Source organism: Manis javanica, chromosome 7, assembly GCF_040802235.1.
Source record: "Manis javanica isolate MJ-LG chromosome 7, MJ_LKY, whole genome shotgun sequence".
Classification (NCBI taxonomy): Eukaryota; Metazoa; Chordata; class Mammalia; order Pholidota; family Manidae; genus Manis; species Manis javanica.
Genome location: NC_133162.1, coordinates 124,195,500 through 124,209,529, shown reverse-complemented (window position 1 = coordinate 124,209,529; position 14,030 = coordinate 124,195,500). Strand labels below are relative to the sequence as shown.

Sequence of the window (14,030 nt, the reverse complement as noted above, 5' to 3'; positions counted from 1 at the left end):
GTATAACTCTTTTGCATTCAAGAAAATTACTTAAAACCCAAACCACACAACAAACCCATAAAATTAGATCCTTATTGTTTCTAAAACCCCAGGTCTTTCAACCCTAAGCGCTACTGTTTATTTACAACACATATGAAATGAAGCATGAACTATTTCTTTGAAGAAAAGTTTTCTAAAATCCTGAGACAAACAATAAAATATTCTCAAGAAAAAACTAGACATAACATGTATTAAATGGTTCCTAACTCCCCAGCATAAATTTTAAACTCAATTTAAAATGTGCACTTAGTTAAACACTAAGCTAAGGAATGAAACATTCTTTTTTGTAATGCTGGACACAACCTGTGAAAATTTTCTGCATTTAGATTCAACAATGCTCTTATCTGCAGTGCATCTCCAGAGAGACAATTACCATTTCCTTTGCCTTGATATTGTTTGTTTAACTTGACACAGTGAAGAAAGGGCTGACATTGACCAAAATCCCCAGCATTAATTTATTTCATGTTCAGCATTCATCATTGCCATGGTGCAAGCAAGACCTGGCATTCGTTTGAAATACCTGCCCACGACACACTACAGAAAAAATCTGGCTGCTTGGAAACCAATACATTCTTCATATGAACAGAGTCCTGTGGACAGCTACAAATAGTGTATGGGTTTGCTGAATTTCTTTCTTTTAAAGAATGATGTGTAGCATCCAGTTTGAAGTTAAAAGTAATAAAATTTACTTCCTCCATGGTTATGATTAAACAATTGAGCCTTGGAAAAGTGGAAAATCAGAAACAGAAATGTTGGAATTATATGGTCTCCCCAGAACACACATTTCCCCCCTTTTGCTCTCCAAGTTCTTTCTAATGAAAGAATATAATAATTACATTTCAAGTTCTTAAGTGAATATGATCCTCAAATAAATGCAGCTACGATTTTTCTTAACTTCTGCATAAAAAAAATTATTTTTCACACAAGAATTGCCTCTTTTGAAGCAGGTAAAGAATGGTCTGGTAGTGGCATTCCATGGCATTTTTCTCTAAAAAGCATATTCCTATTCAGCCCTTTAATCCATAATTAACTGGATTTAATCTAAATTGCCTCACTCAACAGAATATATCTTAGGGAAAAAAAGAGTAGCACCACGTAGCAACTTATCCTTGAGGGCAGACATATCAACCTTTGCTGCCTTCAAGCTTTCTTCTTCTTTCTCAGAATGAAGTGATGACTGTGCGGACTTAAAAATCCATTCTTGAACATCCATTGATGACTAAAGATAAAAACAAATACATTTGTTTCCTTTCACCGTCAACTCACCTGCAAAAATTCATTGAGTTCAACCTGCCCATTTTTGTTTAAATCTACTTCATTCAGAATTTCATGTAGTGTGTTTTCATCCATTTGGACACCGATACTCTAAATAAGAGGAAAGCAAGAACTAATTAGGTTTAATTAAAAATTATATACATCCTTTTATTATGTTACCAACCTTCCAAAAGTTAAGAAATAGTACTTCTAGAAAGCACTACATCAGAAAAAATTACTTCATACTATCTTTACATTCTTCTGCTGTCAAATACACTAAACAAACAAACAAAAAATTACCTCTAATACACGCTGAACATCAACGATGGTAATAAAACCCTTTTGGTCTTCATCAAACTTATGAAATCTCTTCTTGTACCTGAAACACAACGTTGAATATTGGAAAATATATTTATGTAGGTAAAGGCAGAAAAGAAAGAGATGGAAACTTATTAGAGGTACCTGTCAACGTCTGAAGGGAGTAGGCAAATTTCAGAGCGATCGGTTAACTGTTCTGATCGACATTTATAGCCCATTTCATAATATAGAAACTTCCTGGCTGTTTCAAGTTCTTCCTAAAACACAGACACACACAAAATTCAAAGATTTATGCAAAAAATAATTGATTTTTCCCCTTTTCATTTTCTAAAAAGAAAACCACCTTCACTTTTCTGACCAACATGAGTTTTTATTTCTCCCAGTTTCATTGAAATATAATTTCTCATCAATAAAATTCAGTCATTTTAGGTACAGTTTGATGCATACTCTACTACAAGCAAGATATAGAACATTTCTCTCACCCTAAAAAGCTTCCTCGGACCTATTTGCAATTGATCCCTTCCCCTGACCTCAGCCCCAGGTAACCACTGATCTGATTTCTATCACCAGAGTTTTGCCTTTTCTAGAATTTCATTTAGTATGTAGTCTTCTGTGTTTAACTCTTTTCACATAGCATAATGATTCTGAGATTTATTCACGTTCGTGCATGTTTTGATATTCTGTTTCTTTTTACTGCGGAATATTCTTCCACAGTACTGGACTAGCAAAATCTAGAGGATCAAATCCTTGTGGTTTGGTGAAAAAAGCAATTAAAGGTGAAAACAGTATCTAGGACTTGAACAACTACTTGATGTGGCCTCGAATGCCTGGGCAGACACGGGATTAACTACTCTAAAATTTGGTCACGTGGATGGATGCTGACAGCTGGGCACAAGTTCCAGAGTCCTGAGAGGAAACAAGTCATCCTGGGCAGCTGCTCTTCCCGTTTTCAGGGTCCCCAGCCTCAACTGATACTAACGATTGCTGAGAACACTGTCTTTTTAGTGTTCATCATGTCACTGTCCCACTGGTTTACAGCTTTACAAACTGTATTTTTCCCTTCTCTCTGTTTGGAATTTGATACTACATTTGCCCACCTTCTGTCTTCTGGTTCTGTTCGTATTTGTCACAATATTTTAAAGCTCAACAGAAGTTAAGTAATCCCTTCTGCAAATTCTCATGGTACCTGAAGGTATAATTTTTCTGGGCTTGCACACAAACTCTTAGAGCATTCTCCTATTTGAATATCTATTTCCTCTTCCCAGTATTTATTTTCTTCTTTTCACACAAAATCACTCTGCTTGACCAAAAGATAAGAGAAAGAAACAAACTGGTAATAAACTATGAGGTGCAGAGTTCTCCCTTTTCTCTAGCATTCAGGAGTTTGGTGCCAGACATTTTGAGCAATGACCTAGAGTTAGACCTTATGTGCATTCTCTTCAAGTTTTAAAAGTTACTTTTGGTGTCCTTAGAATTTCTTTTCCAACACTTAAGCAATCCCTGACACTATTCATGTACATCCACATTAGTCCTGGATACCTTTGCACTGCTGAGCACTTGTCTTCCATCTGTTATAAATTTGGTGTTTATCAGCTTGCTTTGTTTAGACTCACTCCATTTTTTCATTTGCTTTCCCTTTCTCCTGCGCGTTGGAATCAATTTTGAAACAATTTCTTTTTGGGAGACTCTCTCAATCTACTTAAGTGATCTGTCTGTCTGCTCTTTAAAGTCTCTCAATGAAATGTATATTTTGTCAGAAGGTTATAAAATCTACCTGACCAAATACTATGGCAGCATTTCCTAAAATACATCCTATGCAATTCTAGTCTTTCTCCCCAAGCCCTTCCAAAGAGTAAGCACCGGGTTTGTCTTTGAGTAAGTTCCCTTTTGGAAACTGACAATGCACATAAGCATTTTAAATGTACCAAATTATCTGCGCTACAGAAAACGGGTTCATTGTTTAACTCAGAATTTCCCAAATTCTTTTGACCATATAGTTGTCTTTTGTCTTACATTAATGTATAGCTTGTGGAACACAACTGAGCAATGTCCCATTGTCTGAATGCCCCACCAACTCCCCTAGACAATGCATTCCTCCCTAATCAGTTCTTCCAAGTTGGTTGGACTCCGTTTTGAGTGACAGCTTTTTAAATCTCTCTCTAAATTTTGGAAAATACACATATGTTGCTGAGGTATATGTGTGGTAGAACCACCTCAATTAGATTTAAAGATCCTGGCAACCATGAGCTATTTATTATTCCCCTAAAATATTTGGTATAATGCTCAGTATACAAGTCACTCATTAAGTATTGACTGGTAAAAACAACCACAATTCATCTACACAGAGTTATTTATCACCATGTTCCTCTTTCACTTTTGCAGGTTAAATAATCCCAGTGCTTTTAACCTTTTCTCAGAAGTCCAGCTTTTTAACCTTTAATTCTTTTTTTTTCCCCTCTCCTTTGTTCTCTCTAGACTGTCTGCTGGTCTCATTAATGCTCCTATGTCTCATATATTGAGTAATACCTTTAGGTCTTGGGTTTCTGTTACTTTGTTGAGGGGGATGAGAGAATATTTTGGAGTACATAAATCTGCTCATAAAATCGGAACTGAAGTTAAGTCTATTTCCTCAGGAGGACTGAACACAACCGGTTTACAGAATTTTCTTCCTCCTTCCTACCTCCTACAGTCTGAATTCCTGGCACAAAATATCTTCCTGCATATTCAAATCATTCCAACCATAATTTTTACAGGAACACATCATCCCCAGTTCCTTCCATAATGTAAAAATGATCGTCAGTAGCACAAAAGGAAGCTTCATTCTTGTGTTGCCTCTGTGCATAACTTGAGTTGATCAAACAGAAACTCCAAACTGGCAGAGCTAGGTTTTAAACCAGTCCAGCCAATGCAGAGGCGACAGGGTGGGAGAGCATATGCTCTGGGATCAGAGTACCTGGTTGCAGCCCCAGTCCCACAATGTGCTCGGTGCATGAACTCTGACTGGGACTTCTTCCCTGAGATGTTTCCTCAACCATAAAGTGGGGGTAAAGGTCACTCCTGACAGAATCGAAGTCGTGGTTAAAGAACTCATTTCAACCAGTGATTTCGATCATCACTAGATTGTCTGCTCTTTGCATTGAAATTACTAGAGGAGAATTTTTTAAATGTATGGTCATGGTTTCACCCTTGAAGGCCCTCAAGTCAAGTCTCTAAATCTGCTTTTCTCCCCGAATTTCCCAGGTAACTGCTATGTACCCATCTTTGAGAATCTAATCCAGAATGGGAACGTGTTAAGGACAGGTCCAGTGCCCAGTGCTTTCTTACTCCTTTAACATATGACAGAGATGCACAGTAATGTCCATTCACTCACCACTAGGTGTTTACTTAGGGCCTACTATATGCTGGGCACTGCGGGCACAGAAACAGAATAGGCCACGTCTTCTCCTTCACGGAGCTTATTTTCTGAGGAGAGGCACAGACAATAACAAATAAACAGCTAAATACAGGGTATGTCAATTGGGGGTAGAATTTAAGGAGAAAAATACAGCAGGGAAAGCAGTAGAAAATGCCATTCAGATGGAGGGGCAAGGGACAGGGGCTGCTCTTTTATTCAGGCCCTTTAAGGAGGCCTCTCTGGGGCACAGAAAGTTGGAAGTGAGTGAGTAGGCCACAGGCTATCTAGAGAAAAGCATTCCTTGAAGAGGGGTGGGCAGAGCTCAATAAGGAAAAGCAAACCAGTGTGTGGGTTGGAGGATAATGACCGAATAGGAAGAAATACCAGGGTCAAAAAGGTGGCGGCTGGATCCCCAAGGCCTTGCAAACCGCTGTAATGACTTTGGCTTTGCCCTGACTGTGTGTTCGCAAGAAGCGCTAGTTATGGGTCCTCATCTTACTAATAAGCGTATCAGCAGCATGTGATACGGTAGATTCCTTTCTTCTTCTTGAAATACTTTTTCCTTTCCTTCTCGGTCACAGCTCTCTCTTGAGTCTCCTCACAGAAGGTCTCCATCCTCAGCAGCTATTTATTATCTTCCTTTCCTTCTGGATTTCTATCTGCCCGACGTTCAAACTCGAGATTGCCTCGGGGCTCAGTCTTTGGGCGGCTTGCTGAAATCTAACTACATGAACTCCCTGTGTAGCTCAACCAGTGTGATGGTTTGAATACCATCCACAGGTCACACCTCCAGTTCAGACCAGCCCTCGGAACCGTAGCCTGACGTAGCCAGTGATCTGGTTTGTGTTTTAGAATCACATTAAGTTGTTAAAGCAGGGACACCGGTTTGGGGGAGGGAAGCTATTTCAATAACCTCTGTAAGAGATGCTGGTAGTCTGATTCGGGACAGCAGTTGAACGTTTATGAAAAGGTAGAATTCAAGCCATTATGTGAAGATAAATATGGTAAGGTTTGCTGAAGGATTTAGATCAAGTATGATACCAAGTTTCAGGCCTAAACAACAGAAAGGTAGAGTAACTATTTTTGACCTGGAGAGGTTAGTGGTGACGGCGATAGCGGTACTTTGAAGAAGGTGGGAAGACATCCAGAGATGGAGCTACCGGCTGAACTGCATTCCCCAAAATTCATGTTGAAGCCCCCACCCCCAGTGGGATGGCTGGCATTTGGAGATGGGGCTTTGAGGAAGTAATCAGGTTTCCCTGAGTCTTGAGAGTGGGGTACCACTCTCCTCTCTCTCCCCATGGGGGTTGCTCTCTCCTCCAGGTGGGGACAAAGCAAAAAGTCAGCAGCTGTCTGAGAGACGGGCAGAGGGCCTCAGCAGGGCCGGCCGTGCTTGCTGCCGGACCTCCGAGTTCTAGCGCCCGGAACTGAGAGAAATAAATGCCTGCTGTTCCAGCCCCCCATCTGTGGCATTCTGGGAGAGCCGCCCAAGTAGACCACATCACGGGGTGTTCAGGAAGGAGGGAAGAGTCAGCTGTGTCTGTTGCTCAGTGGTTGAATAAAAGGAGAAGGAGGACCAAGAGTTGACAAGGATATTGAGCCACACATTGGTTCCCAGAGTGGCCACGGCACAGTGGCAGTGAGTGCCCAACAGAAGGGGTCAAAAACACCAAGGGGGAAGAACTGAGCCACTGAGTACAGAAAGTTCTTTTTGAATAAATATATGAAAATGTGTATATCACAACAGTTTGGTTTAATTAAAAATCCTGATCTTCTGTTTATTAAGCAAGCCTGGGGCTGCTTTTGTGGGCATCAGAGCATCACTGCCTTTCTTTTTTTAATTTGGATACAAACATAAAATCTCAAATGACACAAATCAGTAAGCATTTGGTGGTCAGGCAGGAAAACCACTATTTCCTACCAAAGGCACATTTGCAGGAGTGTGAATTTCACCATAGAATACATTCTCAGAGTGTTTTCAATGAAAACCAGATTCTGCCCCACAATTGCTATTATCTTACTTTTTCAGGAACTCTGACCGCAAATTTAAGAGCGTTCTTTTACAAGGGATTTTTCAGAAACAACCAAATTTTGGTACAAGAATATCTTTTCAGTTTCCTAGGGCGTAGCAATATTAAACACACACACACGGGAATTGGCAAGAAATCTGAAGTTAAAAATCTACAGTCATAGCAAAAACTATGCTAGCTTCTACTAGCAGATCAAGACATTACATGTGTATAACGGCAACTGTCGTTTTAAAGACTTCTGTATAATACCTCTTTTTTACGATCATCCCAATGCAGTTCTCTGCCCATCAGTTCAACAATCCTGGGCAGGGCTTCCTCGGCTGCCTGGACATTTAGAAAGGCCAGGCGAGTGCGCCGTGAAATCATGTCCACCGCAGTGCAGGCATATTCTTTAATCCCGTATTTCACCTGAGATCGAATAAAAATATATTGATCGGGTTAGGCCTTTTTTATTAAAAGTTTGTGCTTAGGAAAAGTGACATTTATCTGTATACACTCTGGTTTTCTAGCAGGTGTGAGGCAGATAGTGACATCACACATGTTCCCCCCATCTGCCTACCAAAGGAAGTCTGGAAATTGGGACAAACTGGACACGAGTCACTGCCTTTCATCCTGAAACACAGAACCTGAAACTAATATGCAAACTGTATCACTTTTTTTTTAAAGGTATCATTGATACACAATCTTATGAAGGTTTCACATGAGCAACATTGTGCACCACCTCTTACTTACCACCCACAGTAATCATTTACCTCTTTGCTTACAGGTAACACGGATGTTAATTTACATAGCTGGACAGGCAAAGAACAAGTCCCAAAAAAGTCATTTTCTCAACTCCTTACACTGCCCAAAATTCTCCGTCTCGGAGCACCCAGATGACAGAAATCCTGCATCCAGTCAACACAACATGCTTAGTGGACACCCATGTTTTTTAAGGTGCAGTGAATAAGAAATAAATTTAAAGCATGGTCTCGGGTTTCAGTCTCAAATCAAGATATGTCATCAGGCAGCACACGAGCAGTACAAACTTGAAGAACTACAAGTTTACCAATGGGGCAAATGACTGTGAACTCATAAGACCTGAGGGAGCTCTGTGGAGGAGAAAGAAATCTGTATTTTCTATTATTATGGTTACAGCTATCAATATCAGTTCAGAATTAAAATTACAACTTTATAAATGGAAGGATCTGTGCTTGGAAAACATTTTGCTTCAGGTTTTAGTTGACATATGCTCATTAAAACTTAGCTATATATAACTTCTAAAGAACAGACGAATGGCACCCCACAGCAGACAGGAAATTCCCACGTGGCCATTCACATACCTCTGCTTCGATGTATGGAAATTCCGACACAAGACGCACTCCGACAATGGGCCACCTTTTTCCAGTCACACTTGCCATTTTGGCCACCTCAAATGCCTTGTCACCGTAAGTGGTGGCAAGATGCTGTGCCACCTAAAGAACAGAACTACATTAGGCAGATACACCGAATGTTTCACCTTCTAGGTACAAAGAAAAAGTGTTCACGCTTCTCTTGTCTTTTTTTACAGCCTGTAAGTTCTAGGGCAGTGTTAGATTTTGACTTTGTGGGAGGAAACCCTCGGGCTCCCCATGCCTCGGGCAGCTCTAACTGCACTGCACTTGCAGTGATGGGTGAAGCTTCAGCCTCAGTCTCCTCCTGGTGCCCTTCTGAAGAACGGCCTTCCTGAGGCTCAAGACAGAAAGTAACTGCGATGCCCTGCCTGCCAGGAACAAATGACCAAACACCAGATTTTAAAACGAAACTAATACATGTGCTGCCTTTCAGGCAACTGAAGCAAAATGTGATCACCTTTTTCCTTAGTTCACTTGCACAGTGTGCAAGCAGAAATGAACCCGGTAAAAGAAAACTCTAAATTAGGGTGGCTGCGCACTCTGTTACGGGCACTAGTGAGATTAGGTAAGGAGTAAAATGACGTGGCAAGACACACGCACCTCACTCTCCAGTCCATAATCCTGGACAAGCCTAATATATAGTGTGGGGCTCCAGTCTTTGCCCCCTTGAAGGAAAAGCCCAACTGTTCTACTCGGTCCTGCTTTCAAACTGTGAGTCTTGATAGCGGCATTGATGGTATCTTCAGCCATAGATCGATAAGTTGTCCACTTTCCACCTATAAATAAGTTGATAAACAATTCATTAGGTTACCATCCTTTATTTTTCTTATGATTAGCCATTTATCAACTTCAACAGAAGTCACCTGTTGTTTGTAACAAAGATGGCAAAACAGTGCACAAGACTTTACTCAGAGTCATTAAAATAAAATACCTGCTCATTGGCATTAAAAGATTCGGGTGTGACAATTTAACTCAAGGTCCTACACAATGCACACCCAAATAACAAGCTAAACTCTCATACCTGCTATAGTGATGAGGCCACTCTCACTGATATCCACAATATGATTTCGTGAGATAGACTGAGTATCTGCAGACTTGGGGTCTGTGACAAGGGGACGGATACCACTCCATGCTGCCAGGACGTCCCCTCTTCTCACTGGGAAGGATCAATGCCAAGGGCGAAGAGGATTACTCAAGGACATGTCAACAAAACTACGAAATAGTTAAAAAGCAGAAAAGAATTCAGCAAAAACACACAAATATGCACTTTTTAAAAGGGAAAAAAAGTCCTCAGAAATAAAAACTAAGTGAGCGGATATGTACAAGGAAAACTCAAAGAACAATTTTGTTACAAAAATAATCTCCATTAAAAAAAAGCAAAAAGCTTAAAAATCCTTGATACTGGTACCAATGAGAAAGGAAACAAATGTTAGCAACGTTTAGCTGGGACAACCTGGAATAGTTCAAAACATCAACAAAGCACAAACAAAACAAAAACAAACCAGTAGATTTAAGGCTTGTTCTGTTGCCTTCTAGAATATTACTTGCTGTCTTTTCTCAGGGAAGACAAAGATAGTTATTAAACAAACAAAACTGTTAATAGGATGTTTTCTCCCCATTCAATGCCAGCCTCTTATTGAGCATTTACAGCAGGTGTCGCCTCGTCAAAGCACTTGACATACACAGTTCCTCCCATTTACTCCCGCAAAGACCTATAACATCATTTACTGTTATTCTCACCATACAAAAGAGGAAAAAGATTGAAAAAGTTTAACCAACTCATCCAAATCAAACATCTTAGAAATAGTAGAGCAGCATTAGAACCCAGTTTTTTCAGACTTTAAAGTCCACATTCTCACCCACTAAACTGTACTGTCCCTTATCTGTTGACAAATCCCAAAATCTCACTTTTTTTCTTGTCTCATCCCATTATCTTCATAAATGCCACAAAGCAAACATACTTTGCATTGGCTCCTCCAAGTAGATGTATACAATACTTGTGTTACAGCACATGAAATATATTCAAAGAATATATTTAGTTATCATGAAATTTCCCTATTTCTGCCAAAATACAACCATCCCTCTGTACCAAGACTGATGAAGTTTATAATAGAATTAGATAGATGTCGCATAGCACTCATTACTGACCTAAAAATGGCTAAGGAAAATAACCTAGATGTGGTTCTGGTGTACCATCAGGGGCAAGTCAAGGGCAAGACTCTGCCAAAATGTTTATAATCTACTCTTTTTTATGCAAATCAGCTCCAGGGAAGGCTTTTCTTGTTCTTTTCCTCTCCCATCTCCACATCAGGCAGCTGATAAGCCAATCCAACAGCTGCCTAATGATGTAGACTCCAGGGAGGTGAATGTTTACCTGGTCCTGCTGCACTTACTTTGTTAAGGCAGTTAATCCACTCCTAGATAATAGAGAAGTAATTGCAATTTTGCTTCAACCACGACTTAGGGTTATATGTAGCCTCATTCTTCATCTTATGCCCAGCCATTACCCACACTGACGAAAAATTGACTGTATATAGTCTTGAAAATCAAAGCAATTGGAAAGTTGTACAACTACATACAAAAGAATGAAGTTGGACCCTTATCTAATACTATATACAAAAATTAACTCAAAATGGATCAAAGACCTACATAAAAGCTACAACTATAAAATACTGAGAAGAAAATATAGGGGAAAAGCTATATGACACTGGATTTGGCAATGTTTTCTTACATATGACACCAAAGGCACAAACTACAAAAGAAAAAAATAGATAAAATGGACTTGTTTAAAATTAAAATCTTTTGTACATCAAAGGACATTATTAACAGAATTAACAGGCAGCCCATGCAATGGGTAACAAAATTTGCAAATCATATATCTGATAAAGGGTTAATATCCAGAATATATAAGAACTCCTAAAACTTAATAACTACAAAAGACAGACAACCTGATTGAAAAAAATGGGCAAAGGATTTGAGTAGCCATTTCTTCAAAGAAGACATACAAATGGCCAATCAGCACATAAAAAACTCCTTAATACCACTAATCATTAGGGAAATGAAAATGAAAATCACAATGATATGTAAGTATTAAGATGGCTATTATAAAAAATTAAAAAACAAAAACGAAAATAAGAAGTGTTGACCAAGACGTGGAGAAATGGGGATAGCTTGTGAGTTGATAGGAGGGTGAATGATGCAGCTGTTATGAATAACTGTATAGTAATTCCTCAAAAAATTAAGCACTGAATTACTGTATGATCTAGCAGTTATACTTCTGGATACTTACCCAAAAGAACTGAAAGCAAAGTTGTACACCCCCATGTTTGCATCAGCATTATTCATAATACACAAAAGGTGGAAGCAACCCAAGTGTCTATCAACAGATGAATGGAGAAATGAAATGTGGTATATACATATGGTGGAATATTGGTCAGTCTTAAAGAGTAAGGAAATTCTGATACATGCTATAACGTCGATGATAAAGACATTATGCTAAGTGAAATAAACCAGTCACAGGAGGACAAATATTGTACAATTTCATTTATATAAGGTACCTAGGGTAGTGAAATTCACAGGGACAGAAAATAGAATGGTTATCCCTAGTTACCAGAGGGTGGTGGGAGAGGGGAGTGGGGAGTTAGCGTTCAGTGGGTACAGAGCTGAGGAAGATGAAAAGGCCCTGGATCTGGATGGTGGTGACGGCTGCACAAAAATGTGTATATATTTAATGCTATAGAACTGTACTTAAAATGATTAAATGGTAAATTTTATATTATATATATTTAACTATATTTTTTTTAAAAAAGCAGGACAAAATTGACAAAATTCAAGTGTCATAAGATTAAGGAAATGGTTTACATATAAAACACATATCTGGGCCTCTACCAGCCCATACATACCATGCACATTCCTTAGTTCAAATTAAAATATCTCATCGAGGGGAGCACAGTTTTGTGAGCAGAGAGAAGTCTGGATTTCAAATCCCACTCACCTCTTGGTCATGTGCTTTTGTACAGTGAAATATATTTAATACACAGCAGCCCCTGACAAGTATGTAGATCTGTATCTAGCAGACTCTTTGACTCCTGGAAATGATTGGGGGCGGGGGGAAAGCACCTAACCAAGTACAAGGAAAGGACCCCAAAAACAAGTTATAATGGATGACGGATAATCCCTCCATCTTGATCTCAAAAGAAAAATAGGTTTCTGGTAAAGATAAATTCAACAAGGGTAAGTCAGACATATGCTAATATAGCTCCTTAAGGACCACACTCTTAATGTAACCATAGTCTGAAAGAAGAGGGACCCATACACCTCTACAGTGGTGGTTAATCAAATTCATATCCAAACACTCTACCTGAAACAAAGGAAGAAGAAACATAAACGGGGGAGGAAAACCTAAAGCCTCCAGTCTTATCAACTGGACACCACAAGCTAATCTCTAAAATTTGCCCCTCTGATGTGTGTGTTCTCTTCAGTTTGATTCCGATGGCTTCCATGGAATTGGGGCTAATTTTCACTCTATACAATTCCACAAAATCTTGTAAAACCTCAACACAAATCATGCAACATTTTCATCTTTACAAAAAGCCTAACTAGGAAATTACCACTATTTTCCATTAAAGTGCAACTCGCCCTCTGAGTCAAAAAACAAAACTGAGCCAACCACTTAGAACGTCACTGTGGTCACCACCAAGTCTGTAGGGTGTCTGTGAAATTCCTTACGCAGCCACACTGATTAGGAATTTGGTTTCCATTCTTAAAGCTCTCTGACTGATGTTAAAATTATTTGATGGAAAATTAGGCTTTCTAGAGTAAATCTGAAGCATATTCTAATAATTTTTGGGGCAAATGCTTTACCCTTTCTGGTATAAGAAGCAGAAAAATATATCTATGAAATTGTGTTGTCTGAGAAAAAAAAACCTACCTAAAACATTAGAGTTTTACAATCATAGAGGAACATTAAATAAAACATTATGTAAACTTCTACCATTTTTAATCCTTACTCTTGAAATTGACATGTAAAAAATAAAAGAAAACACTACCAGGGAGAGTTCATAATATGTTAGTAACTTTATTTTGCTTCCTATATTAGCATTTAGTTTTTTAACTTGAGAATTAACCAGATGAATTATATTCGGATTAAATTTATTTAAAAAGATACATGTAAGTGGCCCTATCATGTTTCTAGGATCCTGTAAAGCAGTGTCTACACACATGTTCACACGACACCCACAGGGACAAAGACACAAGGAGAGAGGGAGCCTCAGAGGAGGGAGATGTCCAGGCCCTGGTGGGCAGCAGTGGGCATCCCTGAAGCAGAGGAAAATGTTAAGTCAAGAGAGGGCCTCAGCTGGGATGGGACCCAGCAGCTCTGCCCTGACTGGCCCACAACACAGAGGGGCCAGGCCTGGCCCTGTGCTGTCACCCAGGTTGGCTGCAGGGCCAGGTGGGCCTAGTGTCAGAGCTCCTGGCTGGGGTCAGCCTTTCCCTCCTGCCCCGTGTGCCTGTACCGGTGACGTCACTTCCTCCCTCAGAGCAGGTAGGGAGAGCTGTGCTCTAGAACCTGGCTGGCCTCCCCTCCCCCACCTAACTGCCCTAACTGACCTGCCCAATAGG

At 39.7% G+C, this 14,030-nt stretch overlaps 1 protein-coding gene across 3 annotated transcripts in view; it reads right to left on the bottom strand.

Annotated features, from left to right (window-relative positions):
• The window catches only part of GPD2 (glycerol-3-phosphate dehydrogenase 2), a 124,840-nt gene that overhangs the window by 4,964 nt on the left and 105,846 nt on the right, over nt 1–14,030 (bottom strand). For all 3 annotated transcript variants that reach the window (XM_017652905.3, XM_017652904.3, XM_036996026.2), the window contains 7 exons: nt 9,430–9,564; nt 9,009–9,184; nt 8,358–8,489; nt 7,285–7,443; nt 1,756–1,868; nt 1,594–1,672; nt 1,306–1,404 (listed from right to left, as the gene is read on the bottom strand). In XM_017652905.3, coding sequence (XP_017508394.1) covers nt 1,306–1,404; nt 1,594–1,672; nt 1,756–1,868; nt 7,285–7,443; nt 8,358–8,489; nt 9,009–9,184; nt 9,430–9,564 — 893 coding nt within the window. The remainder of the gene's footprint in view (nt 1–1,305; nt 1,405–1,593; nt 1,673–1,755; nt 1,869–7,284; nt 7,444–8,357; nt 8,490–9,008; nt 9,185–9,429; nt 9,565–14,030) is intronic.